The sequence below is a fragment of the Gavialis gangeticus genome, unplaced genomic scaffold, assembly GCF_001723915.1.
Source record: "Gavialis gangeticus isolate Ggan-Ray unplaced genomic scaffold, GavGan_comp1, whole genome shotgun sequence".
Taxonomy (NCBI): Eukaryota; Metazoa; Chordata; order Crocodylia; family Gavialidae; genus Gavialis; species Gavialis gangeticus.
Genome location: NW_017728995.1, coordinates 10,110,986 through 10,138,823, shown reverse-complemented (window position 1 = coordinate 10,138,823; position 27,838 = coordinate 10,110,986). Strand labels below are relative to the sequence as shown.

Genomic DNA, 27,838 nt, shown 5'->3' with positions numbered 1-27,838 from the left:
ACCAAGGTCATGAAATAGAGCAGTGGTTCTCAACCTTTTTCCTACCAGGACCCATTTGCAAAGGTTCATGGCCTGTCCCAACCCATACCCCGCTCGTCCTGCTGGGGCATGACCCACAGTCCCTGGTCCTGTCCTGTCCCCCAGGTCATGCTGGTGTCCCTCACACCCAACCTACAGCCCCTGCACCCTCAGCCCTGCCAGTGCCCCTCACTCCCAACCTGCAGTCCCTGTTCCCTCCAACCCTGCCACCCAAGCCCTGCCGGGACTCATTCCCAACCCACAGCCCCTTGCCACCAGCCCTGCCAGAGGGGCCTCCAGCTGCCCCAGTCCCACTTGGGCCAGAGCATGGTGGCTGCAGCAGCTCCAGCTCACGTGGGGGGCAGCGGAGCAAGCTGGAAAGAGGAGGAAGGGAGGCATGCGGCAGTCCCTGAGCTGGGCTGGGGCTGTAGCGCCAAGCAGGCAGCCTGGTCACAGCCCATTCTGCCCCCTGAGCAGTATCTCCCAGCCACCCACCCCCGCGAGCAGCCAGCCCACCCTTGCATCTCTCCCCTGTCCCCTTCCCCCCACCACTCTGTCCTGCCGCAGTCCCAGCACTTTCCCGCGATCAGCGTTTCCCAACTGCAGCTCAGACCCTCTGGCATCTTCTTGCAACCCATGGGTTAAGAAACACCTGCATAAGTATCTCTGTGGTAACAGTTGATTGGTTTTATTGTGGAATCATTAGAATCTGTGTAGTTTCTATAGTTATTCAATGTATAACAAACACATCAAAGACAAAACTTACATCACCCTTTGGACAGGTAAACCCTTGCATACTTCCACTCTGCCAGCCACTCTGATCAGCCAGCTGATCATGATTAAAGGCTCTCATTATACTCACTCATGAAACATTTACTGTGGAGTTGACTAATTAGCTCTGCAGTAAACATCTCATGTCTACACATGCAGTGCTATTAGACAGGAATAAACTCCACAGCAGAATAGTACTGGAGCTAATACAGGTACAATCTAACACAAGTACCAACACAATATTAGTAAATACAAGTACTATCCTGCTGCAGGGTTTTGTACTCTGCAGCAGCACACATGTAGATGCTGACCAGGCTGGCTATGACATGAGGATGCTTCAGTGCATCCTCATGCCCCAGCCAGCCCCTCCATGGCACATCGAGCCAAACTAGAGCAGTGGGCTGGCAGGCTGACCACCCCCCAGGGTCCCCGAGCAGCCAGAGCTGCTTTGCCCAGTTTAGTGTGCTGCATTCCCACACACATGTAAATGTGGTGCCTGGGAAGCAATACATTCCAACACATTAAGTTCCAGAGTTTATTGTTTCAACTTAATTGCATGTGTAGAAGCACCGGTTGTGTTGTTTTTGTAAGTTTAATAAGTACAGCTAACCAGTGATGGACCATTTGGGGCTAACGCTTGGTCAACCCAGCCACTAGCAACATGCAACACAATCCAGTCACAGACAGGGATGCTAGTCGACTAGTTTCTGAATACACACATAGCAGAAAAGGTGATCTCTAACCCAAGAGGCTTGAGAGCTTTAAAAACTTCTGGAAAAGTATTTGCAATGAAATCTTTTCTGCATCTTTTAACACAGCAGTTGCCTTACAATGAGTTAACCCTAGCATTTTTCTTTAATAAAAATCCCTTTAGTGTGCTTTTCTTTTTGCTAACTATCTTCTCTTTTCCTATATCCAGTCACATAAATTAATGATGCAAAACAACAAATAGTCTCCTGGTGGGACTTCTCCTTTCCAGACTAGAAACCAATCCTTCCTTCCACCGCCTAGCATTAAGTGATCACGTGGAATGAAATATTTTTTAAAATCATATTCCAACATAACCAAATGTGCTCATCCAGCCTTTGTAAGAACATCAGATGTAATCCTCAAACGACAGATGAACAGAGGAACAATACACAATACGCAACCAGAGGTGCACAAAGGCTAGAAACAGCTGTCACCAAAGGGAGTGATTCAGCTGTGCCTTGTGACCTGGGCCAGCGGGCAGAAGTCCACACTCAGCCAGACCCACGGGTCTTCCCCACCCAGCCCAGGATTGCGGGAGTGGGGAACAGCAGCCAGGCCCCACAGGGCCGAGCACGGGTGCACCTTCCCTGCTGCCCCAGATCCAGGGCGCAGGCCTGCAGCGACAGGCAAGGGGCGTTTGGCCAACCGCGGGCCACTGCCCAGGAAGGGTTAGCTTCCGGACCGGAAGTGACCGCGGACTGGCAAACTGAAATCTGTCCCGGCGGGCCGGCTCCGCCCGGCCCCAGGTCCCCACGCACCCCGGCTCCGCCCCGAGGCGCGCGGCACCGCCGGCCAGTTGGAGGGCGGGACCTCGCAGCCCCTCCCCCCGCCGCGACCTCTGCCCCGGAAGCGGGCTGTGGGGCGCGCACGCGGCCGCGGGACAGGGTAGTCGGTGCTGCGGGCGCTGACACTTCTCTGCCCCGGCCGGAGTCGCGCAGGACGAGCCATGGAGTACGTGCCGCCACACGCGGCGCCCACCCAAGGACACATGTGAGTGCGGGGCCTGCTGGGGGGAGGGCGGGTGTTGCGCACTTAACGCGTGTCAGCGGGGCCGCTACTGCGCCTGCGCGGGTGCCCGCCCGGGGAATAGAAGCGCGCGGTAGTGGCCGCATTGGTGTTGCCTGGGTACAAGAGATCGTAGTAAAAGCATTCAGTGTAGGATATTTTTCTATATGTCAGGTATCTAGGTTGTAGCCGGATTGGTCTAGAGGCCAAAGCAATCGGGACTCGTGGAAGAGGTGATCTCGTTTATTAGACCAACTAGATTTGTGCAAAAAACCCCTTTTTTGCAAAAATCTAGTTGGTGTAAGAAAACTTACCACCTCTCCCATGAGTCCTGGATATTTTTTGAGGTAGCTAATTGATGCAGTATATGCAAAACCCAAATCACTCTCAGGGAGTCTTAACCAATTTTGGGGGTTGCTGTCAGCGCTTTGCTTGTCTGGGAATAAAGAAATGCTTCAATTTTGATGACCCGGTTCTCACTCACTGGTAATTTGCTGTGAGCAATATAAGGTAAATAACAAAGTGCATTCGCATGTTTTTCAGTGTACAGTAGTTTTTCAACAAATAAAGTAATTTTGTGTTTCCACGGTGATAAGTTCATATTTAGGATCTGGCATAACTGAGCAGTGGCAGCGTCCAACTCTGCAACGGGTTAGGCGCAAGCATCCTTTGCTGACAGCAGCTCCCACTTCTTTCCTTCCTCAGCCTGTGCTGTGAGTGCGGTGTGCCTGTGCCTCCCAACCCTGCCAGCATGTGCGTGGCCTGCCTGCGCTCCCGTGTGGACATCACCGTCGGCATCCCCAAGCAGGCCAACATTCACTTCTGCAAGCAGTGCAGCAGGTGCGGAGCGCGCTTCCAACACGACTCTGCCTCGGTGCCCGGTCTCATCTGCGCCAGGGTCGTGTGAGTGGCACGGGGCTGGTCCACAGTTTGGATCAGGCCCTGTGCTGCTTCCATGCACCCAAATCAGGTCCCGCTAGCCCAGTGTAGCACACAGGTCAGCACTGTCCAGCCCTCAGGGCTCCCCAGGGGCCAGAAACTTGGCAGCAGGGGATTAGCAATTCATTCTGCCATTGCTTACCCACTGCCAAATTTTGGGGCCTGTGGGGAACCCTACAGGCCAAAAGCCATGGCTCTTGGGACCAGATCCAGCCCCCAGACTAGGGGTTGAGCACCCCTGGTCTACGCCTTTGATCATATTTTTTTAGCCCTTTCATTTGCCAGCGTAAACAGCCCCAGCAGCATGGTATGTGTTGCTAGGAAACATTCAGATCATAACATAATTGTTAATCATTTAAGCTCAGTTTATATTTATAAAATCCTGTGAGTCTGGGGAGTTTTAACTGAGGGCAGCACAAAGGCCTTTGGGTTGCAGGCCCACATTAAAGTATTCTCAAAGAGAAAAACTTGGTAGTTCAGGGGGTTGTTGATGGGAAAAGCCATGTGAATGTGAACGTTGTGTTATGAGGATAAGATTATTTGGTTGGGCCCTTGACAGACTTCTGCTTTAAGATGTGATGGGATCTGATCTGGGATCCCAGCAATCACACCACATGTGCATGGCAGTTTGCAAGATTTTGGGATCAAAGATTATAGGCCAGTCACATCTTACTTGCTGGTGCGGGGAAGCCTGGGACCATGAGCCCAGGCTCCCCCTGCATAAGTAAGATGAAACAAGGTAAGTGAGATGAATCAATTGATTATCAATTTCATATGGGAACCAAATCAGTCCCTGGCCCCAGACAATAATCAGCTGATTCTCCAAGCCCGTGTGGGGGCACACTAAGCTTTTACTCATTCCTGTGCACGGGGACCATGAGATCTGGCTGCAGCAGATCTGTACCCTGGGAGCTATAAAACCACATGTGCCAGCCAGCTGGGAAACGCAAAGTGTTTTGACAGGTCCTAGAGCCCAGCTGGTCACATTCAGTTTTAAGGTGTGATACAAACAAGCCACAAAGTTATTCCACATTGCTTACTCTATTGTCATGCCTAACATTGATTTGCACATGCAGCTGGGTTACTATTTAAGGCACGATTAACCTGTTAACCGTGTCTTAAATGTAACGTCAGGTGTCTTGATGTCCAAAGTAATAGTGATTTCTTAAACATTTGTTGAAGCCATTTCATATAATCTAAATATGTCTTCATTACATCAGGTATCTTCAGCCTCCAGGAACTTGGATCCAATGTGCCTTAGAATCAAGAGAACTTCTTACTTTGTGTCTTAAAAAAATCAAAGCCTCCCTTAGCAAGGTTAGTCACTAAATTCTGTTAGTAGTGTATTAAATGAAGTCTGATAAACTTGTTATGGCATTTGGACCCTTTTGAATAATGAACATGCTTACCCTCCCCTAGCACTAATTCATTTCAAATATGGAAGGTGAAATTCCAACCTCTGCAGCCAGTGGGAAAAATCTCATTGACTTCAGTGGCATCAGGCTTTCATTCAGTTTGTAGACTGGGATTAGCAGAGTCATGCAATTCTAGACACTGCTCTTATGATGGGATTAATAAGAAATGAGTGAAGTAAACTGACATTCACAATTCTTTAATAGAAACTAATTTGGCAGATAATTATAACAATGTATGACCTATTTGTTCGTTAGTATTCTTACTCCATTAAAAGAAATTCTGCAGTTTTTCTTCTTAAATTCTGCAGTGCTATTGTGTGCCAAATCTTTAGCAGCAGCTCCAGAGCTGTGCAGCAGCCCTGTGGCAGCCAGGACAGGACCACACTTTACACAGTGTCCATTCTGGATCTGGAATGCAGAGCCGGTGTGTGGGTCCGGTGTGGTCCAGCCCACCCACTGACGCTGCCATTCATGCAGTCCACAGAGCCAGATGAGTTTGACGCCCCTATTTTAAGGGCCTAGCAGAGGCCATATGACTGGTCTGACAAATGACTGGATAAAATGTAATAGCCTCATATTGAATACAGTGTGTTTCCAGTTATATCCGTACATTTTAGTCCTCAAGAAATTATAGTTTGTGCCACAGGCAGACAACAGAAAGGACTAAAGTGACACCAATGCCTGAGGACTCTGCAATGACAGGGACCTAAACTGATAAAAAATACTCAGATGCTTGTAGCAGGAAGTCTAAGGACTGTCTGTGTTCATGGAGTAAAAACCTCCCAAATTCCTTGAGATTCTGATCTGGAGAGAAGAATCCTTCCTGACTCCAGTTCTATCAGTTGGATAATAAGCAGCATGCAAGCAGGACATGCCAGCAGGTCACCAACATAAAGATTTCTCTGTACTTCCTGAGAGCATTAGCCCCCTCCCTTTTGATAGCCGACATCCAACTGTTGTTTAGATTTATATCCTGCCATATCCAGAAAGGGTCAGAGCGGTTTACAATAGATAACTAACAACAAATTACTTACTTGAGGAAGGTTGCTGTAATAGCCAACAGTTCTCCTAAGTCTACCCAGTGATGCAGTTGGTGTAATAAAAGATATCACCTACAAAAATCCTTGACTGTCACATAACAACTTGCAGCCAATTATGCCTTGGGAAAGAGAAATTCCTTCCTGACTTCTGCAAGCAACACTCTGAAGCATGCATTTTTACTGTGACTTAACTGTGAGTGTTTTGATCAGACTAAGAACATTTCTTCCAAGGTGGAGGAAAGAATGGGATCAGGCAGGACAATTCAGAATCCAAGGCCACAAGAAACAGTCTTGCCCTTTTCTGCGCACCCTTCCATTAGATGTTGTCTTAAAGTATATCTTTTAAAAGGTATCTAATTTGCATTTAAAGACTTAGCAATGGTGAGTCTGCCACCTGCTCAGCAAGCTGTTCCAGCATGTGATTAAACTCACTCTGAGAGGGATGCTTCTTATTTTGGCAACATAATTTTTCCAATTGTAGTTTCCAGTTGTTGGACTTCGTTAGTAAGATTGCAAAGTCCCTTCCACTCTTATATTATCTTTTCCATGTACCTCCACACAGCGATCAAATTGTCATTAAACCTTCTCTTCAGTAAGCTAAGCAAAGAGAACTCTTTGACACTCGTGTTGTAAAGCTTGTTGTCTATCCATCACATGATGTTTGTGTCTCTTCTTTCTTTTATTTTCATATTATTCCAGAAGTATAGATGTTAAAATAAAACACGGTGCTCTAGTATCAGTGGTATCAATGCTAGGTATAGCAGCAAGATCACTTTTCCACTTCTATTTGATATTCATTAGTTTTCCTGTAGTGCATAGTAATTCATGTTTTCGCTAAACCTTTTTATACTGTTTTTTATTTAACTGGCATCTTGTCTCAGTGAAAACAAAAAAGGCTTTCTTTGTGTCTGTATTTCTATTCAGGTTGTTTTAGAATACTTTTCCAGGCTTAAAATGGACAGCTGTAGCTCAAATTATTTTATTAGGTTTGTCATGGCATAAACATTTTTCTTAGAAATCTTCCAGTGCTCAACTGTGGATGGCATACTTCATAACTGATAACTCTTATTGGTGGTGCCTCAGGTTTTTTATTCTTAAGGGTTAAGTATGTATGCATTAAACATGTATTTTAATCTTTCAACAGGCTATCTACTCTAGGACGGATGAATAAGCTTCTGTGTTTGTTCCCACTGACAGGTCCGGCTGATTGATGCAGGCTTTGTTTGGACTGAACCCCACTCTAAGAGACTTAAAGTAAAGCTAACTGTGCAAAAAGAGGTAACTAAGTGACAAAAATCTGCACATAGCTTTTTAAAGAGTATTTTGGTCAAATTGTTGTATACAAAAGCAATTTTCTAGTTAGTGGAGGTCAGGTGTTTTATAGAGATATTCCTTATCTGTGAGAAATACAGATTTCACTGTGCAAAATCTGATAAATAGAGCAGTGTTGATATTAGCCCTGAAAAAAAGTATGCTGCTCTTTAGCCCCAAGGAGGCAAAGTAACTGTGCGCATGCAGAAGAAAACGGATGATTTAGCTTATGAAGCTACAGATTTCTCTCCAACACTTTGATAAGACAATGTAGGGGAAACTCATTTTTCAAATATGCTGTTTATGAAGAACTCAGTTTTCTAAATATCAGTTTATAGTCTAAAATTTGTTTGCTTTAGTGAGGAAAGAAGTATTGTCATACAAAGCATAACATATCTGTTTATTGTGTAAACTTTCTATACCAATTATTATTTGCCTACAGCAGTAATTTCTGAAAGAATGTTTGCAGCCCTGAAGGTAAACTATAAAATGGCATCGTCCTGACACAAATGGAGCTGAAAGGAGATAACCAAATCACTTAAATTTTTAAAATTTGTTTCTGCAGGTTATGAATGGAGCAATTCTTCAGCAGGTGTTTGTGGTGGAATATGTTATTCATTCTCAAATGTGTGATGACTGCCATAGAATTGAAGCTAAGGACTTCTGGAAAGCAGTAGTTCAAGTCAGACAGAAGGTAAAAATAGAAGTACAGTTTTTCATTGATCTCATCTGCTTTGGTATCCTGGAACTTTATAAAGTATACAAGTGTTCAATTTCTCCACAATGTATCTAATCAATTCAGTATGGTTGCACTTTACAACCATAGCTCCCTCAGTCCTTCTAGTAATCAAATATGTTTGCTGAAGCACAAAAGTGAAGAAGAGACACAGGGGACACATCTACACATGGTGATTTTTAAGGTGCATTAGGCATTTCTAAGGTGCATTAAGGGTACAGGTCTATTCATGTGTGCTCTTAATGTGCCTTAAAAATGCCAATTTTAAGTTAATCGCACCTAAATTTGATAGCTGCATAAGAAAGTATCAAATTTAGGTGCAATTAAGGTGTCTTAACCCATGTATAGACACCCTACAGTGCCTTAACACTACGTGACTGAGTGGGCTGGAGCTGAGCCTGTAGGGCCCCACACTGCCACTGGGTGCCACCAAGAAGAAGACAGGCAGGTGCTGTTCTGGAAAGCACTGGAGCTGGAGCAGCAGTTCCAGCAGCAGTGGTCCCTGTTGGTGTGCAGTAAGTTGGCAGAGGAGGCATGAGGGCTCCTGTCAAAGCACATGGGAAAGCACCCCCGCCATGACTCCCTGAAGGGGAAGGGGGCAGTGCAGTGAGGACGGGGCCTTTGCTAGCAGCTTTCCCGTGCCTCTCAGAGTGTGTTTGCTAGCCAGGCAATGTAGCCCTGCAGGGGCTAGGCACACCTGGGATTCCAGCACCCTTAGACGCCTGTGCTGGGGCTCCTGTCCAGGACAGCAGGCAGGCTGGGACTGCATCTGCTCCTAGCATAGCTTTCCCTGCTCCACCCACCTCTGCATTGCCCAGCCAGCAAACCCGTCCAGAGGGAGAGGCTCAGGAGAACTTCTGGCAAAGGCCCTGCCCACACTCTGCTGCCCCTTTCCCCTGCAGGGAGTTGTGAGGAGGGCCTTTCCCTTGTGCTTTGACAGGAGTCCTCACTCCTCCTGCCCCCTCTGCTGACTTGTGGCACAACTGACAGGGACCACTGCTCCAGCTCTGGTGTCTGCACCTTGTAGAACAGTGCTTGCAGCATTTTCTTGGCAGCATGGGGCCCCACGGGCTTGTCTCTGGCCTGCTATTGTCTGATGCTGGGGAGATGGGAAGGTGGGGAGGAGATTAGGGCCAGGGCCAGGCCAACTGCATCTGGGGGGACTGGAGGCTCCAACACCCTCTACCAGCACCAGGCTGCACTGCCCAGCTACACTGCCGCAGGTTTGGGGGGCTGTCCGGGGTGCTGACCAGGGCAGGGTGTCGAGCGAGCCGCATTAAGGCGCCTTAAGGCATCCACACGTAGATGCGCACCTAAATCTCCTTAATGCACCTTAGGCTAAGCCACATTAAGTTTAGGCATGTGCAAATTCACATGTAGACGTGGCCAGGACTGACTTAATTTGGTACTTCCTTTTCTCCTTTTGACATGCTGTTTTGGCTGATGGGTTAGACAGTCTTCAATAATAATCATAAACTAAGTGAATTGTGTTGTTTTCAGACTTCTCACAAAAAGACTTTCTTCTATTTGGAGCAGTTGATTTTAAAGCACAAACTTCATCAAAATACCCTTCGCATTAAAGAGATTCATGGTAAGCAAAGTACTTTTCTAATCCGGAAGTAAAAGAACTGATCTTGGTAGCCTGTATTGGGTCAGCAAACAGCAAGTATCCTCTGCTTGCATGTACAGTGACTTCTTATGTGCATAACCTAGGTGTTCAGGATTAAATGTGTTATCCTTTTATTATAGAATATTAAGTAAGGTAGTATTATTGTATAGTACTGTACTGTGCTTTATACATTATACTGTATCTTCATATAGCTATATTTTCTTTAAGATGGCCTGGATTTTTATTATGCTTCAAAACAGCATGCCCAGAAGATGGTAGACTTTCTTCACTGTACAGTTCCTGCCAGGTATATTCTTTCATTTGTATTCCAGCTTAAATAGAAAAATGTTTGAAAATTATTTATTCTTAGAATTTAAAAATTTATGTTAATGAAGATTTCTTAGTTCTGTTACACAGACAAAAATATCCTACAATATCTATTCATGCACTTCTATTAATGAGCCATTCTTTGTCCATGGAGAAGGTTTTTCGTGCTTTTGTTGGCTTATTGTAATATGAAGGCATACTTTCACAATCTGTTTTAACCACTATACTTTGTGCTGGTGCGATTATATTTGAATACAAAAATGAGTTAATTCTAATTTTATTTTGTCTTTCATTAAAGGCTTTATTATATGTGTAACATTTTACTGTTTATATTTTTTAGATCAAAATCATCCCAGCGTTTGATTTCTCATGATATCCATAGCAATGTCTACAATTACAAAAGTACTTTCTCCGTGGAGATTGTTCCAATATGCAAGGTAGCATTTCCTCTCTTTTTAGAAAAAAATTTCTTCAACAAAGTAACTCTGCAAGGACTGATAATTAGTTGCCCTTGTTGGTGATTGTGTTCATGATATGGCATGAGCCCAGTGTGTAATACATCTGTCTAACTTCATCAGAAGCAAAGGAAATCCAGTTCTTAAAGTTTATATGGCAAATTTTTATTTTGTGGTTTAAAAGGTGAAGGCAGTTCTTCTTAGGAGTTCTGAAAGCTCTTGCCTTGAGAATTTCCCTGTTCCCTTTTCAAAGATCTTCCAAATTGGGGTTTCAGTGTCATCCCTAAAGCAGATTTTACACGTCAGCTTCAAGTTCATCTTTGGAATGTAAGCCTGGAAGCAGCCTCCTTGAGCCACTGAGTCCAGTCCCTTGCATTAGCAGATGATTGTTTACTTACTAGGTGTCCAAGCACTACTGATTTCCTATTAATACTTTCTACATTGCCACCTCTTTTGTTAATCCCAGAAAAAGTAATTACTGAACACCAGATCAGACACTGAAACAGAGGGGAGTGTGTATTCTCATAGTTGGGAAATATCCAGAACATTCTGATAGTGTAAGACCAATGCAAGGTGCATGATACAGACAAGGGATGTGATTGTTTTCTGTTCAGTTAGAAGTTGGAAAACAGCCTTGTCCTGTAATTATAAAGCTAATTTCCGACAGCAAGCCTCAAAGGCGTGATTCAGGAATACAAACTAAGCTGTTGATCACCACAAAGTGTCTTGGGGAGTAGTGGTTTTCCCCCATGCTGGTCCAGTATATGACTTAACTGAATGGAGGTAGCAGTGGCTGTGGGTTTCGAGGTCAATTTAAACGCTGGGTTTTTAAGTTTTAGGCTCAACTACAACTAAGGAACTAAATATATGTAAAACTTTTGTCTTTTGGTGTACAGGACAATGTAGTATGTTTGTCACCCAAATTAGCACAGAGCCTGGGGAACATGAACCAGATATGTGTGTGCATCAGAGTGACAAGTACCATTCACCTCATTGATCCCAACACTCTGCAGAGTAAGTGGATTCTCCTTTCCTTGGAAAGTTAAAGAAAATATTATAACAACAGTTCTTCCTATCGGCATTGTTCCTACTGAACATTACCTAATGCAACCTCACGTTTGGATTTTCAAAACTTGAACCAGACTTCTCACTGATATATAAATTAATGACAGACTAAGAAATATCCTAGGCCAGTGGGGGTCAACCTTTTTGGGAGACATCACAAATTAAGCTGTGCCCCTCCCTGAGTACTGCTCCAATCCACTTCCCTTGCCCAATCTGCTGCAGTGCTTTCTACTTCCTGCCCAGTCTGCCATGCCCAGTGCCACATACCCCACACACACGGTGTCTGGGCCATTTGCGGCACACATGTTATTGGGTTGGCCACCCCGTCCTAGGCAAAATGCAGAATCAGAATTACAAACCAGTTAAGCTAGTGCAGGTGGTGGGTAGATTTAGTTTTTCCTTTGGTGCTTTGCTGTGTACTTAATTTGTCAGAGAGATGTCTTATTTCTAGAATTAATATATGATGTATGGAACGTTAATTAACTTACGACTTAGAATAGGCATGCAGCAAGAGAACTTTGCTGGCCTTGTTATGCAAGCATATGGTGGCTACAAGGCACTTCTGCTGTGGGTTCAGACACTGTTTGTTCAGTGTCTTCCGCCAGAAATCCTGTATCAGTGAGCTTGCACCTTGTCACATCCATGACCAGCATTGCTTCTAAGAGAAGTTTGTATCATAAGCCTTGTATGTTCTCTGTTCAAAATAAATACCACAAACCATTTTGTAGTGGTCTTCATCTTGTCCTGGAAGAGTATCCGCCATTCTCCTTCACAATATTGTCTTTACCTTCAGTTGCTGACATTGATGGAAATACTTACTGGCGTCATCCTTTCAATAGCTTGTTCCATCCAAAGCAGCTGGAGGAGTTTATTGTTATGGATATCAGCAGAGTCCAAGAAAGGAAACTAAGTGCAGGTGCAGGGATGAGATCAAACAAAGTAAGTGTTTATTTGCTTTATGTAACACTTTTATACATCTCTTTTCATGCCACCTTACAAAATAAATCACATATATTTGGAAAACTTAACTGGGGAAGCTCCTCTCCAAGATAGGTGTAACACTTTACTATCATATGCAGGGATCCTGGTTTTCTGTGTTTAAAAATCACAAATTCTCTGATTTAAAACACCATCAAGATCCATATTTTTCCATGATTAAAATGAAACGCCACATATATAGGTATCGGTTGAACACAGTGTTTTATTGATATATTTACCATTTTAAAGCAATTTGGAAGCCTACCAGTGCCTCAGTCACTATATAAAATACATTCTAAATATCTGTTAATTTTGACATTTGATATTGGGCTTTTTATCATGGAAAATTAGAGCTCTTCTTGCCCCCTTTACTCAGCTGTTTGCAGGTCCAGCTCTGGCTGTCCCCTCCCTCAGTCCCCCTCCACTGTTCTGTGGTACTGAGCAGCCCTGATATGCTAGTGCCTGCCAATACCATTGCCCCTCACTCCCCACCCACAGCCCTGCCAGAGAGGGCCCCTAGCTGCCAGGGCTATGGGGCCAGGGACTAGGGTCTGCAGCCCCATGCCCCCTCCACCTGCCAGCAGCACCTGAGCACCGGTTGCCACCAGTGGAAGGCAGTGGCTGCTACGGTGAAGCGCAAAGCCATGCTGTCCCTCCCCCACAGATGCCATAGCCAGAGTGGAGCCCATGCGGAGGAGGGTAGATATGGGTTGCCCACTGCAGACTCGGGCTCCCTGCCCTGCTGCCCTCACCCCAGAGCTTCCACAGCCCAGCAGGCAGGACCCAGCAGGGCCAGGCAGGGAAGCTCATTGCCACCACTGGGAGCTCCATGCCACCATGGCAAAGTACCCTCTGCCTGCACAGAAGCAGCAAGAGGCACAGCTCTGTGCTGCTGCCCCCACTGCTGCCAGGCAGGCAGGGGGCACCTTGCCATAGCGGTGTGGGGCTTGAGGCGGTGGCATCAAGCTTCCCTGCCCCACTCTGCCCTGCCGTGTTCCCCACCCAGGTATTGCTATGGTGCATTCCAGCCCCAAGTCCACCCTGCTGAGCTGGGCAGCAGCCCCAGCCTGACCCTGCCCAACTCCCTTCCTCACTATGGGGGGACCTTAATCCTCCTCGCCAGACTTACCTGCAGGGAGCTGCTCTCTAGGCTGCCTGGCAGCCATGTGCATATATCTGTGCACACATCCACATGGTGGCCCCTGCCTGATCGCCCTCCTCCTGCTCCACCCAGCCCCTTGCAGGCTGGAGCTCTGGCACCCTACAAAGGGAAACCCACCATTTCCCTGTTTTTCTCCTTTTAAAGGAGAAAATCCAGGTTTTACTGTGTTTTTCCCTGATGAACAGAAAACCCAAATCCGTGGTCATAAAGTAGGAGTGATATATATACATCATGTTAATTCTCCTTTCAAAAATCAGGTTGCTTCAGCTTGAAACTAAAATTGATTCCATACATTAATCTTCTTACTATTAGGTTACAAATTTTTTTGCTTGCGGTTAATTGTAGGACCCTCCCACAGGCTTGTAGAGTGCATCTTTCATACCACATAACTTTATTTAAAGATAAATCAGTTGTACAAGTTGGATAGGACTTTTGATTTGGCTCAGGGTCTATTTTTAAGCCCAGGCTTAAGTATTTTGGCACAAGGTCCACCTCATTCCTCCTAGGCCAAAACATCAGTGAACTTCTGAATGGTAGTCTGTAGTGTTTTTTTTATTGCATATCTCCGGCAACCTGTGTGTGGCATGCAACACATTGTGGGGGGATCAGGCAGCACGGTGGCAGATAGGGCAGGAAGTGGAAAGCAGAGCAGCGGGTCAGATGGGTGGGGATCAGAGGGCATTGTGCTTAATTTGTATCACACCAGCCAAAGAACTTGACCCCCAGTGTACTAGATGCTGATCCCTGCAGATAAGCAAGGATATAGTCAGTGATATAATATGACATGGTACCAAAGCAGTGCAGATATTTTAATTTTGCAGCTACTACTATTATATGTTATTATGAAAATGTTTTGTTTTCTCTTTCTCTAGCATACTCTGGCTGAAGCTTGGGTAAAGAAGACATCAGAGATGAATACGGATCATCAGTATTTCTGCCGCACCCATTTGGGACACCTTCTAAATCCTGGGGACCTAGTTTTGGGGTTTGTGTTGCTATATTCTGTTTGTATTTGGTGCTTGGTTAGAAGTGTCAAGGTTCTGCAGGTTGTCATGGAACAGAGAATTAGGCTATGTGTTTTTAAGGTGTCCTCCTTAACTCTGAAAATCCCATGTAGTTAGAATGATACTTGATTAAGGCCTGCTTATTGTATTTAGTCGTCATTGCAGCTAGTTTTGTAGCTTTTCCATTTTATAGTGATTAGAGCTATCACCACTGTGAGAGCTGTCACTGCTGTGGGAAGCTGCCGTGGATTCTGTTCCATCTTAAGCTTCACCAGCAGAATTGTCAAGTGTTCTAATTTCAAAAGCCAGTGTCAGAAGGAATGAGGGTAGAGACATGACCAGCAAGATGTTTTGGATCACCTTAGTAACAGAGTCTCGGTACCATAAAGGGACAAAAGCAAGATGGGAGGGGGTCAGTCACTGTTAGCAAAAAGTCTCTTTAAGGTGCATGTATGACAAACTACAGATTAGGCAGAGATGGAGAGGAATTGCAGAGGTTGAGGGGATTTATTAGAAGCTCTAGATGTTGGTATTTTCGAAGTTCTAGTAGGAAAGAAGGTAGCAGTGAAGTACGCAAAGGATACGCAGCTGGATAGCTTGGATTACCAGCTCTGTCCCAGGTAGTAGCTAGGTAATATAACTTACTCTTTGTTATCAAGGATGCTTATAAACATGGATTTTCTCCCTCTGTACTGCTGGCTCCTGGAAATGTGTATCTTTTAAATGAACTATAAAACTAGTTATATCCTGCTGGTGCTTTAGGTTAGCATAAAACATGAAAGGGTGAAATTTCAAGCTGTTAAGTGTATTGTAAACCTCTTCCTCTTTAGATTCGACTTGGCCAATTGTAACCTAAATGATGAATTTGCAAATAAAATGAATCCACATGATGTTCCAGATGTGGTAAGGTTTTGGAGTCTCCTTTCCTTAGAAAAGCTTTTGTATTTTGTACTGTTAAAAGAACATGGTGATGTATACCAGGGCTGTCCTGGGGCAACACACTATTCTGGCTACGCATCACATGCCACAGACCTGCCCTACCCCACCCAGTGGGCACCTCTTGCTGTGTTGTGTGGGCCTTCCTGCTGTGTTGCACCAAGCAGGTGCCATGGGTTCCCTGGACCCTAGGGACAGGGAGAAAAAGCTATGGAAGCCCAGAGACCCCAGGGGCAATAGCAACAGGAGCAGTGGGGTGAGCAGGTCCCAGACCAGGAACCCAGGGACATGAGTTAATCCTTTGTGAGCTATATGCAGATCACGAGTTGAACAGCCTTAGTATATACAACGAATACTTCTTCTTGGCCTAAAAATCATGGTGTTAGGGCCAGGATACTGCAGTTCTGAAAATTATTTCCCGTGATGATTTAACTGGATCTGCTGTCAACTCCTTGCTCAAAATTGTTATGTGCTACAGTTGTGGTGATACCTGTACTGAATAGTGAGAGCGAGTACAATACTTGGGAAGCCTGAGAGGCAGTTTTAAAGGCCCAGCTGACTGTCACTGCCTTTTATTCACATCAGTGGTACAGCTTTCTCATTCTGCCCTCTTGTGTTCTATTGTATGATTGCACAGTAAGTTCAGTTCATTTTATACACACACAAATCTGAACTCTTTGGTACTGTATTTTAAGAAAACATCAATGTTTTATTGAAAATGTATTTTTGGAATATTTTCTATTTTCCAATGAAGGTATTAATAAAGAAGAGTTATGACCGTAGTAAACGCCAGCATCGCAGGAACTGGAAACTGAAAGAGCTGGAAAGGGATAGAGAAGGCATGGATACAGATGATGAAAGGTTTGCTAAATGCTCTAGTTTTTCTCTTTCTCTCAAGTGTAGTAGAGTGCAAGTAAAGAGCAGGTCTCCAGGGAGACTTAGTAAGCAGAGTCCCTGCTTCCTTCTTAGTTCCACACAGACAAGTACAATTGGCCCTGTATTAGGCATTGTATGTGCTGCACTCTGTCAAAGACGGCTTTGGCAAGTCTGTTACATGCTAGGGGGCAGTATGTCTTTGCAGGGGATGCTTCAAAGCCACAGTTTAGTTCTAAGCTTAGAATAAAATTTCATCCTGTCCTGACTAATGAAATAGCAGGGGAGATTATTCCAAATATTAATCAGCAAGAATTGTCTGGTTCTTGTATACTATTCTTAAGCTATTATGAAATTCAGAACTCCACAACAAAAGTATTGACTCCAAGGGCAGAGAGAGAGAGAGAATTGGAGTCACAGGCAGCATGTCTTTAGGATGACCTACTGTGCAGTGAATTGGCTGAAGTGACAAATCAACAAGAATGGGAAAGTATTTGTCATAGTTATGCTAAGTGCCAAATTCAACTCAAAACAGCTGTAAAATTCCAAATTATCCTTAACTGACTGGAAAAATTAAGGCAGAGCGTCACAGTTAAATTGGAACATAAAAACTAAATAAAAACCCTGAGAAAATAAGTCACGTAAAATAAAAATAAGCTAAAAAGAGTATGAGTTATAAATTGGATTTTAGGAGCATATGTCAAAGGGACCAAACCATAGTTTCTTGGTGTCTTTGCTCCCTTCCTACACTGTTGGCTTTGAGGATAGCTAAGAAATTAGAAATGCAGCACAGCTAGGTTCTTAGGTTCTCTGCAAGCATGCTCAAGATATAAAATGGATGCCTTAAATTTATGGAGGTGGTAGACCTAGATCCAGTAAGGGTTGCCTGTCCTTTTTTGCCTAATCCTAAAAATTTGGCTCTGCCCTGGCTTTCTGTGCGTTTTATTTGGGGGTACAAGATTTTAGGAGACAGAATTGCCTTTTTTCATTGATTCCTATTGAACTTGGTAGAAATAGGCAGTAATTCCTCAGATCTCTAATTCTTACCTAGCTGAAGCAATAATGTAAATAAACCTAGTACAAAATAAAATCTGATCACCTGTTAACTTGTGAAGTTTTCTGTATGTTTTCCTCTTCCATAGGCATTTTACTTCTAGTAGGCACAGAGAATTTCACTTAAGGCTGATCTTCCAGGCCTTACTTATGTATTTGTAGTCATTTGACATGACCCCTTTTTATTTTCCCTGAGGCAGCTAGCCTGCCAGACTCGGTCTGCATACTTCTGAGGAAAAAAGAACAGATTTAATGTTTTCATTTCTGAGGCTGTTCTTCTTTTATAGACAGTACCAGGACTTCCTTGAAGATCTTGAAGAAGATGAGGCAATTCGAAAGAATGTCAATATTTATAAAAGTAAGGCTTCTTGTGGCTGTTCAGCTCTGAATAATATAATAACGTGGCTTCAGGTGTTTTTTAACTTCAGGCTATTCAGACGCTTGTGAGTTTTTCAGACTAACATGGCACGCATTTAAAAGGACTTTATATTATTTAAGATCATGATGTCTCTAGATATTTAAAAGCCTTTGATTATTGTGTATGTGTATGTTTTCTGTTTGGGATGCTGGGCAGAGATATGAAGGCTTTTTTCTGACTCAGGAAGGGATTTGCTCTGTTAGCAGCAGCCGTATGTAAGAGTGACAGTTTGCTATTGATAAGTTTTAAGAATGTCATTTCTTGGAGTTTTTATGTCCTTGTCTGGCTTTTCTATTTTCTCAGGTACACACATTCCAGTGGAGAGCGACACAGATGATGATGGTGCTCCACGGATCAGTCTGGCTGAGATGCTAGAGGATCTCCATATCTCCCAAGATGCAACTGGTGGGGAAGGTGCTGATATGATGACATAATAAGAATGTGCATTCATAAATGCAGCAAAGTTCCCTCCCTTGAAGGAAAAAATTTCCAGTATTTAAATAAATGCTACGAACTGCTAAGCTTAACTATAGGCATGTATATGATCTCATGAATGGGCAGTTATACACACATATTTTACTGTATCCTAAATCAGCTTATTTTGTGGATATGATAGAATCGTCCTGGAGATCAGAATTCCTTAGTGGCAAACTGCTGATGTAGGCATCACAACATTAAACGAGCATACGCTTTGGAAGTGTCGCTCGCCACTCATGTAACTTCTGTGGAAACAAAGTGACAAACTGAAGAAAGGATTGTCTTGTGGTTAAGGAAAAGAAGTAGGAATCACAAGATCAAGGTTCTGTTGCTGGTTGTTAGACTTCCTGTCTCGGTTAATCTTTTTCTGCCACCACTCTTAAGTTTCCTTACCTGTAAAATAGGAATATTATCCTACTTCACAGGAGAGTTTTTGTCAGGGTTTTTTTTTTTTTAATCCTTTCTAGACCTTCAAGTAGAATATACTAAATACATCTGTATTACATATTTTTAAACTTAAGTGGGTGGCTTCCCTGTCCTCTGTATAGCAAAGATTGGGCATCCCTGCTCAGTATAATACATACTGCGCAATCCAGAATGTCAGTGCAAGTGAGTGAGAGCAATATGAATAAACTATCTACATCCTTATATTAAAAACAGGTAGATATATGAAAATCTTTAACATCCAGTAAATGTACGATTTCATTGGATGGAAATAAGGATAAGCATGTATAAAAAGCAAAACCTGTAATGCCACTTTCCCTTTAATTTTTCTGAAAAGGATGATTCAGAGTAACTGGGAAGGGCCATAAGGAGACATCCACGCAGAACAGTTGAAAGAAAAGGTCAAAAGTTAGAAAAGGCTGCATTGGCCTTCAAGATAAGGTGAAGATATACCCGGTGGTACTGCCAGTAACCTAGACACTGTGCCATGTGGAGAAGAATGGCTGTAATTAATCTTATAGTCAAGTTTCAGTTCCTCCCTGTGACCTTTTATTCATGGACCTTGCTTGATCCAGGCCTTAAATATCCTTAGTGCCTAGGGGCTAGAACCAATTCCAGTTGAAGTCAATGGCAGTCTCCAAAAGTGGGATTAGGCTTGATTCTTTTCTGGATTATTCTTCATAATGTTGTAATTTGTTTAAGTTCATCTTAGTATTGTCCATTTGTACCCCAAAAAAGATGATTTGGCAGGCATTTTTATGTAGCTAAGTTTGGGAGGGGGGCATCTTGGCACTGAACAAGAGTGGCACACAAAGGGATGACTATTATTTTGCATCTGTGTTACGCTGACCTGATGATCTACATCCTCTTTCAGGAGGTTTGTCAAGTTTTTACACTGTACGGAATCGCATTTAAAAAACCAAAGTCCATAAGGCTGCTTTGATCCCCAGTCGCACTTCATGCCATAAGGTCCAAAATAGAAAATTCATTAAAAAAAGTTTTTACAGTTTTTTTCACGAGAGTGCAGCTATGTAGCCAAAGTGAATTATCACTGTCATAAATATGGATTTTATTATACAGACTTTACTATTGTGGGGAAAATGATGTAGAAATTTGGCCACAAAAATATGCTGCAATGCAACTTTGTGTGGAAATTTGTTTCTGGAATTCTGACTTAAAATTTGAATTAATTTGTTCTCTACCTGACTGAGGTATGTTTTGGGCTGTACTGTGCTCACATGTTTAAAGGAGCTAACATGCCCAAGCCTTTCTTAAACAAATAACAGAGCAAGTGGTGAGTTGTGTAATGAGAGCTACAGCGTTTGTAATAAACCTAGTTTCTCCTATGGCTAACTCTTTCATCTGTTGGCTGGCATGTTTCTACATGTTTGCTTTCTGTCCGCAGTGTCAGCTGGATTGTTATCTTGTCTCTCTCACAATGGAGAAAAAACATGTAAGAAATCACCTTTCAGCCAACCTGTCTCCCAAAAAACAACAGTCTCTGACTAACGCTCCCCTCTTTCCTTTTACATGATTAGGTTCATACCATTTCTTATCATTCTCATTTTGATATTAATTAGCTAAAGGCAAAGAAAGCACCAGTCCTACCAAAGGATAGATAAAAATAATAAATCCCTGATTCCTGCAGGCTGCCAGCTGGTAACTGGAACAGGAACAGCTGGCTGGCTGAGCAGGCAGTGTGCTGTGTGCACTTGAAATTAAGCAAAATTCTAATTTTAGGCCCCCCTAGTCTTGGCAGCATCCCTTTTAGAGTCTAAAAGAAGCTAATCGTGGCTCAGCAGATATTTCATTTGCTGTTTCTGTACCTGTGCTCTTGAAGACACAGCGATTAGTGAGCTTGATAGCAACTACTTATTTTGCAATGAATAATGTGCTGCTGCTTTCTGTCTACACTTCTGCCTGCAAAATCCCTTCTTGTAAGCTATGTTAAGTGATGCTAGCACAGCATGTGATCTGTGTTCACACAATACAAGCACTGCATGATGTATGTGTAGTCAATGCATTTTAAATAAAATGGGTCTTCCCTGGAAAACTTCTTGTATGTTAGAAGATCTTGAAATGAGGCAAAAAAATAAAAGCCATTTTAAAAGGTTTTTTTTGGTTCTTGACTGATTCAGTGTGGACAGATAGAGATTCTGTTGCAGCAAAGGGGACCCTTTTCTGCAACAAAATCCTTCAAAAAAACCAAAGTTTTTTGTTTCTAATTTATCAGAAATGGCTTAAATAATTAGTCTACACCACAACAGGTTCTTCATAGCAGTTACATTTTACTACAGTTTCATAATAAATTTCTAGTTGCACAGTCATGGAAGGAGAAGCCTATGTTTACATTTCTTCATTGCTAAATACTTATTTTGGATTGACTAATTTCTTGGCAGAGGTAAGATCTGTTAGTAAATGACAGAGAGTTCCCCAGATTAACCTAAAAAAATGCTGAGTTTTGAGAACATTTTTTTAATTTTAAAGTAGTCATAGGAAGCTGCTAAGGAAAAATCCTACCATTTGGTGATGCTGTATTTCCTTTAGGTCCTGTGTCTGCTTAAATTTTTGAGGAAGACTGTATTTTTCTGAAGAGAGAATCATAAAAGGTGCCATACTGTAGTAGTCCATCTAGTGTAGTATCCTGTCTCTGGTGACCAAACTAAATGCATTAAAGGGAGAGCATTGAATTAGGTATATCTAGAGTGATCTATCCCCTGTTCATTTATCATCCGTAACATTCACCGTCATTGGTTTTGAGATGCCAAAGGATACATCCCTGACTGTTCTATTTAATAGCTATTCATCTATTGTCCATGGATTTATTTAGTCTGTTTTTGAACTTGGTTACACTATCTGTCTTTACAGATACAGCCACAGTGTCTTTATAAAGGCTACACTATCTCTTGTAGTAATGAATCCATAAGTTGATGACTACACACTACATAACAATACTTTCCCTTGTTAGTTTGAGTCTCCTGCTTATTTCATTGAGTGCCCCCCTAATTCTAGCATTCTGGGACCTGGTGAGTAGCAGCTTCCTGTTCACTTTGTCCACATCTTTCATGAACAGACCTCTGTTGTCTTTTGTATTCCCCCTTCCCCCACCAGCCTTTTCCTTTCCAGACTAAAGAGTCCTAATCTTTTGAGTCTCTTGCCCTTCTCTACCTTTTCTAATTCTACTATCTCCTTTTAGAGATGCAGAGACCAGAACTGTGCACACTATGCAAGATGTGAGCACATCAGGATTTGTACAGTGGCATGATATTTCCATTCTGTTTTCAATTCTTTTCTCAACAGTTGCTGCTGGACACAGCTACTGTTTTTAGAGAACTATCTATAGTGACTCCAAGGTCTATTTCCTGAGTTGCAACAGCTAGTTCAGAACCCAGAATTACGCATATATAATTGAGGTTATTTTTCCCTGTGTGCCTCACCTTACACTTGTTGACACGGAAGTTAATCTGCCATTTTTTTGCCCGCTTGTTTAGCTGTGTGAGATCTTTCATGAGTCCTCTCCATCAGCTTGGGATTTGACTATTCAGAATAATAGGGTAGGAATGGGCATTGGTGTCAGTTGGACAAGTTTATTACAAAGTCTTTTTAATATCCATCTTAAAACTCTACCTCTTATCAAAAAGCAACTTCTTTGTAGAAATTCATGGAGCAACTGTTGTCTACTGGTCAAAGCATGGGATTTGAAACTAGAATTGCTAGGTTGTCTCTGTCTCCATGGAGTGAACTTTAGGATGTCTTGTAAGCCCAGATGCTGCAAGCGTATGCAAGCCAACTCATTGAATGCAATGAGATTGGGTTCTGGTCCTTGATCAGGGATGTTTATGAATTTTACATGACATGGTCATTGGATGAAATAGAGAAATAGTTGTGGTGCTTGCAATTTCTCCATCCTAGCTGGATGACCTAATCATTACAATGCAGTCATGTACTCTCATGCTGGCCCTAGGAATCTCAAATATTTTGTTGCATAACAATGTGACGGGTGGGGAGCAGGCGGTAAAGTGTCCCTGTCCTGACTACCCGTGTTAGGGCACTTTCCTGAAAGGTGAGAGAACCCTTTAGAACCTGTTGTGGTGGAGACTAATTATTTGAGTCATTTCTGATAAATGGCAGATTAACTTCCATGTCAACAAGTGCAAAGTTAGGCACGCAGGGAAAAATAACCTCAATTATACATCTGTAATTCTGTTTGAAGAGGGTATTGAAGACAGTATTGAACTTTAGGTCTCCCATTCCTAGGTAAACTCACTAGCCACTAGGTTAAACAGGACACACCACCACAAAGACTAGCTCTTATTTTGATCCTGGTTTGAAAAGACACAATTTTGTGTTTATGAGGAGCCTAACCTGTCTATGTGCAAGTTCTGCTTTGAGCATGCCTACTGGCTCAGGTCCCTCAGGGGACTTTGGCGAAGGAGTTCTGATGTGGATTAGGGGCCAGATTGTTCAGTGGGGCTGTTTTGGGTATAGACAGAGATGCAGCTACAGCAGCTGGGAACTTAAATTGCACAAGGAGACACCTCTTAGGGTTAGGGGTGGAGCAGCAGGGGATTGGATTGCAGCTGTGTACTTAAACACCTACATTTTTATTGAATCCAGCCCTTTTATTATCAGGAAGATCAACCTGACTGCCTCACCTGAAGTGTTCCACACCCATCCCACATACAGCTGAAGCTTTGAGCATAGTCGTGTGTTATTATATACACATAGTTTTAAATATAAGTAGGAGGCAAAAGTGGCTGGCATAAGTAAAAACAAAAACAAAAAAAACAACATAAGAATTATCCTGCTTAACTCGACCCTAATCCCTGTGGAGGGATTTTTCTTTTCTTGCAGTAATCTCTGGAGCTGTTATCTGAAGTGCAAAATGCTAACTCATCAAGCTGTTCTTATTTTCAGTACTTCATTTAATTTCCCTTTTCACCCAAGAGAGAACTGCAGGAGTTGGGAGATTGTGTACAGGCATTGCCATGAATTTATAAAAATCTTTGTAAGCCCTGACAGTTTAGACCATAAAACTGTCAGGCCTCTACCACCAGCCTCTGCATATTCTTGTTTCACTGAATGCTGCTTGAATGCTACAACTAGGTTGCTGGAGCCACCCAGGATAAGATAGGATTCTTTGGGTAAGCACCAAGTTACTTTTAGTCTTGGGATAAAATTTGCCCTTGTGCAAATGGGTGGCACAAGGTGAGGTTCTACCTGAGAGCAAGCAACTTCAACACTAGATAGTCTGTTTTGTTGGCAGTACCTTGGGTATGGATGTTTTCAGAATTATAGCTCTCACTGTCTACCCATAACCTGAAGTATGACATTAGATTTTTTTTAATTGTCTTTTTTTGGTGCTAATACAACCTAAAATGCAAAGGAAGGATTCAATTAAACATCTATCTCAGAGAGCACATCTCCCATAGCTTCTGTATTGTCAGCATTTCAAATATACGACTCATTTTGGGGTCTGAAAGCCATTAAAATTTTCTGTGCTCTGAACAATAGCAAATGGCATCTTAAAGGTTTTTAGTTACAGTAGCTAGTGAGGGAGGAGACTTCTGGTGGTGTAAATTTAAATCTATGACATGAAAGTCCCCAGGTTTTAGGAAAGAAATGAAAAGGAATTAATAGATATGGTTTAGGAAAGCTGATAGTTGAAATTTTTATTACCCATAAATGTTTAATGTAGTGTGTTCTTACAGATGGGCAGTGAGTAATCCAAGGATTTGTCTTCAGATGCTGAGATGAGTCACATTTCTCATTTTAAAGCATTTGGGGGGCAGGGATTTAATTTTGAGAGAAAATAACAGCTATCTCGGCAGGATGGCTCCAAAGGAGAGCAATGTGTGCTGTAGAATATTACACAATTCCACCCATCGATAGGCAGCACTTCAGGGAGTCTGGAGTGAGTGGGGGAACTGGCGTGACTGCCACATCTGCCTGTCTCCAGCCTAGTAATTTATTCTGCCCCAACCTCAAGTCCTCTCAATTGTTCTGAGCCCCCCATCAATTCTACACCCCAAATCTGCTTCTCCCCTTGTTATTTCTGATAGAGAATCTGCCCCCTCTGTGCCTTTTGCAGCTTTTGTAGGCATTTTCACCCCTGGGCTCAGTGCTCTAGGGAAAATGAATGGCAGGAAAGAAAGGCAGACTAACCCATTTCTTGCAGGATGGGTGGGAAGCAGGAACCTAGCCAATTTGGCAGCAGGCTTGGCCCTTTCTCCCAGGAAAGGAGGAGATTCCATCTATCCATCAATAGATCCCTCCTTTAAGAAACAGCAGGCAGTGTTGGGGGGCAAAGGGAAGTAAAATAGCCCCCCAGCCTAGCAACAGTACAAAAAACAGAACTCATGTTTCGAAGTTCTTGATACATTATTTGCTGCACCTTGTAATGATCTAATCCAGGGGTTGGCAAAAAGCCTACAGGCCAGATTCAGAGGCTTTGGAGGGGCCTTTGGCAGCATTCCAGTAGCAGGGGCTTCACCTATGCAGGAGCAGCACTGGGCCAGGCAGTTGGGGACTGCACCCACAGCACACCTGGCAGGCAAGAAGCAGTAGCAGTGGCTGGATTGAAACACCAATCTGCCTCAGACCTAAGCCAAGTTGTTCCAGTCCTGCCAGTGCTCCAAAAGATCACCAGCTCCTAATCTCATCGTCACAAGAATTAACAACTCATTTAGCAGCACAAGCTTTCCTGTGAGCAATTTATTGTCCTCAAGTAAGAGAGAGGGAAACGGGCCAGAAGCCAACATTGCCAGCCTCCTGTGCACAAAGTTTATTCAGTGCATTAAAAAGCTGATAACATTATAAATTCATTAATGCCTTCATCTAAGTTAGCAACTGTGTTCCCCCTGAGACAAGGGGTGGGTGATAGGAGAGAATTAACAAATCTGGCGGGGGGCAGGTAGAGGAAAAAACTTGAACTAGAGACAATATTAATATACTTTTTAAAAACAGTAAAGAACTCAATTTCTGTGATGCTTGGTATGGTCTAAAACCTAAAAATTAATTGAGAGAGGACTGGTCCTTTATGGAACTTTGAATATTCGGTGTTTTAAATAAAGCTATCAAACTTGGAACAGATCTTCAGGTGGTTTATGTGTCACAGCTGCTTCGACTTCAGGAGAGTTGTTGCAGTGGACCAATGACAATTAACAACAGGTGCAAACATGCTGAGAATTGAAGTGAAATTAAAAACCTAGTTTTAAAGTAGTGTCTGATGTCTAGAAGTGTCTGATGATCCTTCAGTAGGATTCATGAATTTTTTTCAGATTTCACCCGAATTAAAATGGAACACAACAAATGCATTTATCAGTTTATATGTTGGAGTGAATTCATGTTCATATGTGAAAGCTTGATGTATTTGAATTGGCACTGCAGAAGACACTCCCTTTAAAGCATGGTTTGAAACAGCATTGTTTCACATTTTTCCTTCCCAAGCATAGGCTTATATTTAGGATAATTTGTTTCCAAGACTCTTCCTAAAGACTCAGGGCTCTCTTGTTTTAGGAGGCAGACTGTGCATATCAGCACAAAAAGCTTGAGCATGGGCATAGTAAACGTACCATGTAGACATGGCCTGGTCAGTTCCCTGGCTCTGAAACAAAAATTGTACAGGAGTCTGGCCATGTGAAAAGCACAGCAGCCCCCAGTTCTTCTCATTCAAAGTTCAGATTAAAAGCAATGATGACATCAAGTATACAAGAAGGCATCTAAAGATACCAAGTAACTTACAGATTTGTCATCATTGAGAGTCTGTAAGATTTGTGATGACCTCAGCCATCATTGACCACAAGATGAACATGAGCCTGCAATGTGATGCTGCGGCTAGTAAAGCGACCAAAACGCTGGCTTGCATCCATAGATGCTTCTCAAGCAAATCCCAGGACATCATTCTCCCTTTGTACTCGGCCTTGATTTGGCCGCAGCTGGAGTATTGCATCCAGTTTTGGGCTCCACTATTCAAAAAGGATGTGGAGAAGCTGGAGAGACTCCAGAGGAGAGCCACGCACATGATCAGAGGTCAGGAAAACAGACCTTACGACGACAGGCTGGGAGCCATGGGGCTCTTTAGCTTGGAAAAGCGCAGGCGCGGGTGATCTGATGGCCACCTACAAGTTTATCGGGGTGACCACCAGTATCTGGGGGAACGTTTGTTCACCAGAGCGCCCTAAGGGATGACTAGGTCGAACGGTCATAAACTACTGCAAGACCATTTCAGGCTGGACATAAGGAAGAATTTCTTTACTGTCTGAGCCCCCAAGGTCTGGAACAGCCTGCCATTGGAGGTGGTTCAAGCACCTACATTGAATACCTTCAAGAGCAAATTGGATGCTTCTCTTGCTGGGATCCTATGACCCCAGCTGACTTCCTGCCCTTTGGGCGGGGGGCTGGACTCGATCTTTTGAGGTCCCTTCTAGCCCTAATGTCTATGAAATTTGCGAAATCTATGAAATCATTAGCGCCAAAAGCTTCTTCATCAGCACCTTACCGAGCAATCAACACCTTGTGCTTTTCACATACCTCCCAGTTTGTGTTGAGTGCATGATTGGCTGACAGGCAAAGAAGGCTGGAGTCTTAATGAATGGTATTTGAAGTGGTGGCTTGTGCCAAATGCCTTTCAGCAGGTGCATCATCTACCTTCTGATACTTAAAACACACACACACACACACACACACACAAAATATTGTCTCTATGAAATCTGTAACAATTGCTAAAGGCATTTAAACTGGTTTACTCCATATCTGAGAAAGGTGAGCTAGCACATGCACAGACTCATCCACACACACGTGGAACCCAGGAGTTTGGAGCACGCACACAAGCTTGGTGGGCACAGAGCATGCTGAGTGGCCATGCAGGTGGCTCATGGCCATGAGGGTGCTTAGGGTTGAAAGTTGGAGCATTTCTGCTGCAGGCTTCTTGAAGGCCTGTAGTCAGCCAGAGGGGATTCTCCCTCCATACCAAATCCTACTTTGTACTTCCTGACCATTTTTATATTGATTCTTAAAAACAAATCAATATTCAAGTGTGTAAAAACAGAGA

At 43.2% G+C, this 27,838-nt stretch overlaps 1 protein-coding gene across 2 annotated transcripts; it reads left to right on the top strand.

The window, feature by feature from the left end:
- The first annotated feature begins 2,379 nt into the window (after nt 1–2,379).
- On the top strand, nt 2,380–26,576 carry NMD3 (NMD3 ribosome export adaptor). Of its 2 annotated transcripts, XM_019503230.1 has the most exons (16): nt 2,380–2,529; nt 3,250–3,384; nt 4,704–4,800; nt 7,136–7,216; nt 7,815–7,943; nt 9,486–9,576; nt 9,823–9,901; nt 10,262–10,358; nt 11,273–11,390; nt 12,235–12,380; nt 14,454–14,566; nt 15,416–15,488; nt 16,276–16,382; nt 17,735–17,805; nt 18,169–18,279; nt 26,067–26,576. In XM_019503230.1, the coding sequence occupies exons 1-16, from the start codon at nt 2,486–2,488 to the stop codon at nt 26,189–26,191; spliced, it is 1,617 nt and encodes a 538-aa protein (XP_019358775.1). In that variant the 5' UTR covers nt 2,380–2,485; the 3' UTR covers nt 26,192–26,576. The 2 variants fall into 2 exon arrangements, with proteins under 2 accessions (XP_019358775.1, XP_019358776.1); XM_019503231.1 differs by lacking the exon at nt 26,067–26,576 and having other exon boundaries at nt 18,169–20,134.
- Nucleotides 26,577–27,838: the final 1,262 nt, after the last annotated feature.

Bases quoted from the DNA above. Each gene is read 5' to 3' on its own strand.
- NMD3 (XM_019503230.1), top strand. From the start codon at position 2,486: ATGGAGTACGTGCCGCCACACGCGGCGCCCACCCAAGGACACAT. The intron at 2,530-3,249 runs GTGAGTGCGGGG...TTCCTTCCTCAG, and splicing joins GCGCCCACCCAAGGACACAT to CCTGTGCTGTGAGTGCGGTG. The intron at 7,944-9,485 runs GTAAAAATAGAA...TGTTGTTTTCAG, and splicing joins TAGTTCAAGTCAGACAGAAG to ACTTCTCACAAAAAGACTTT.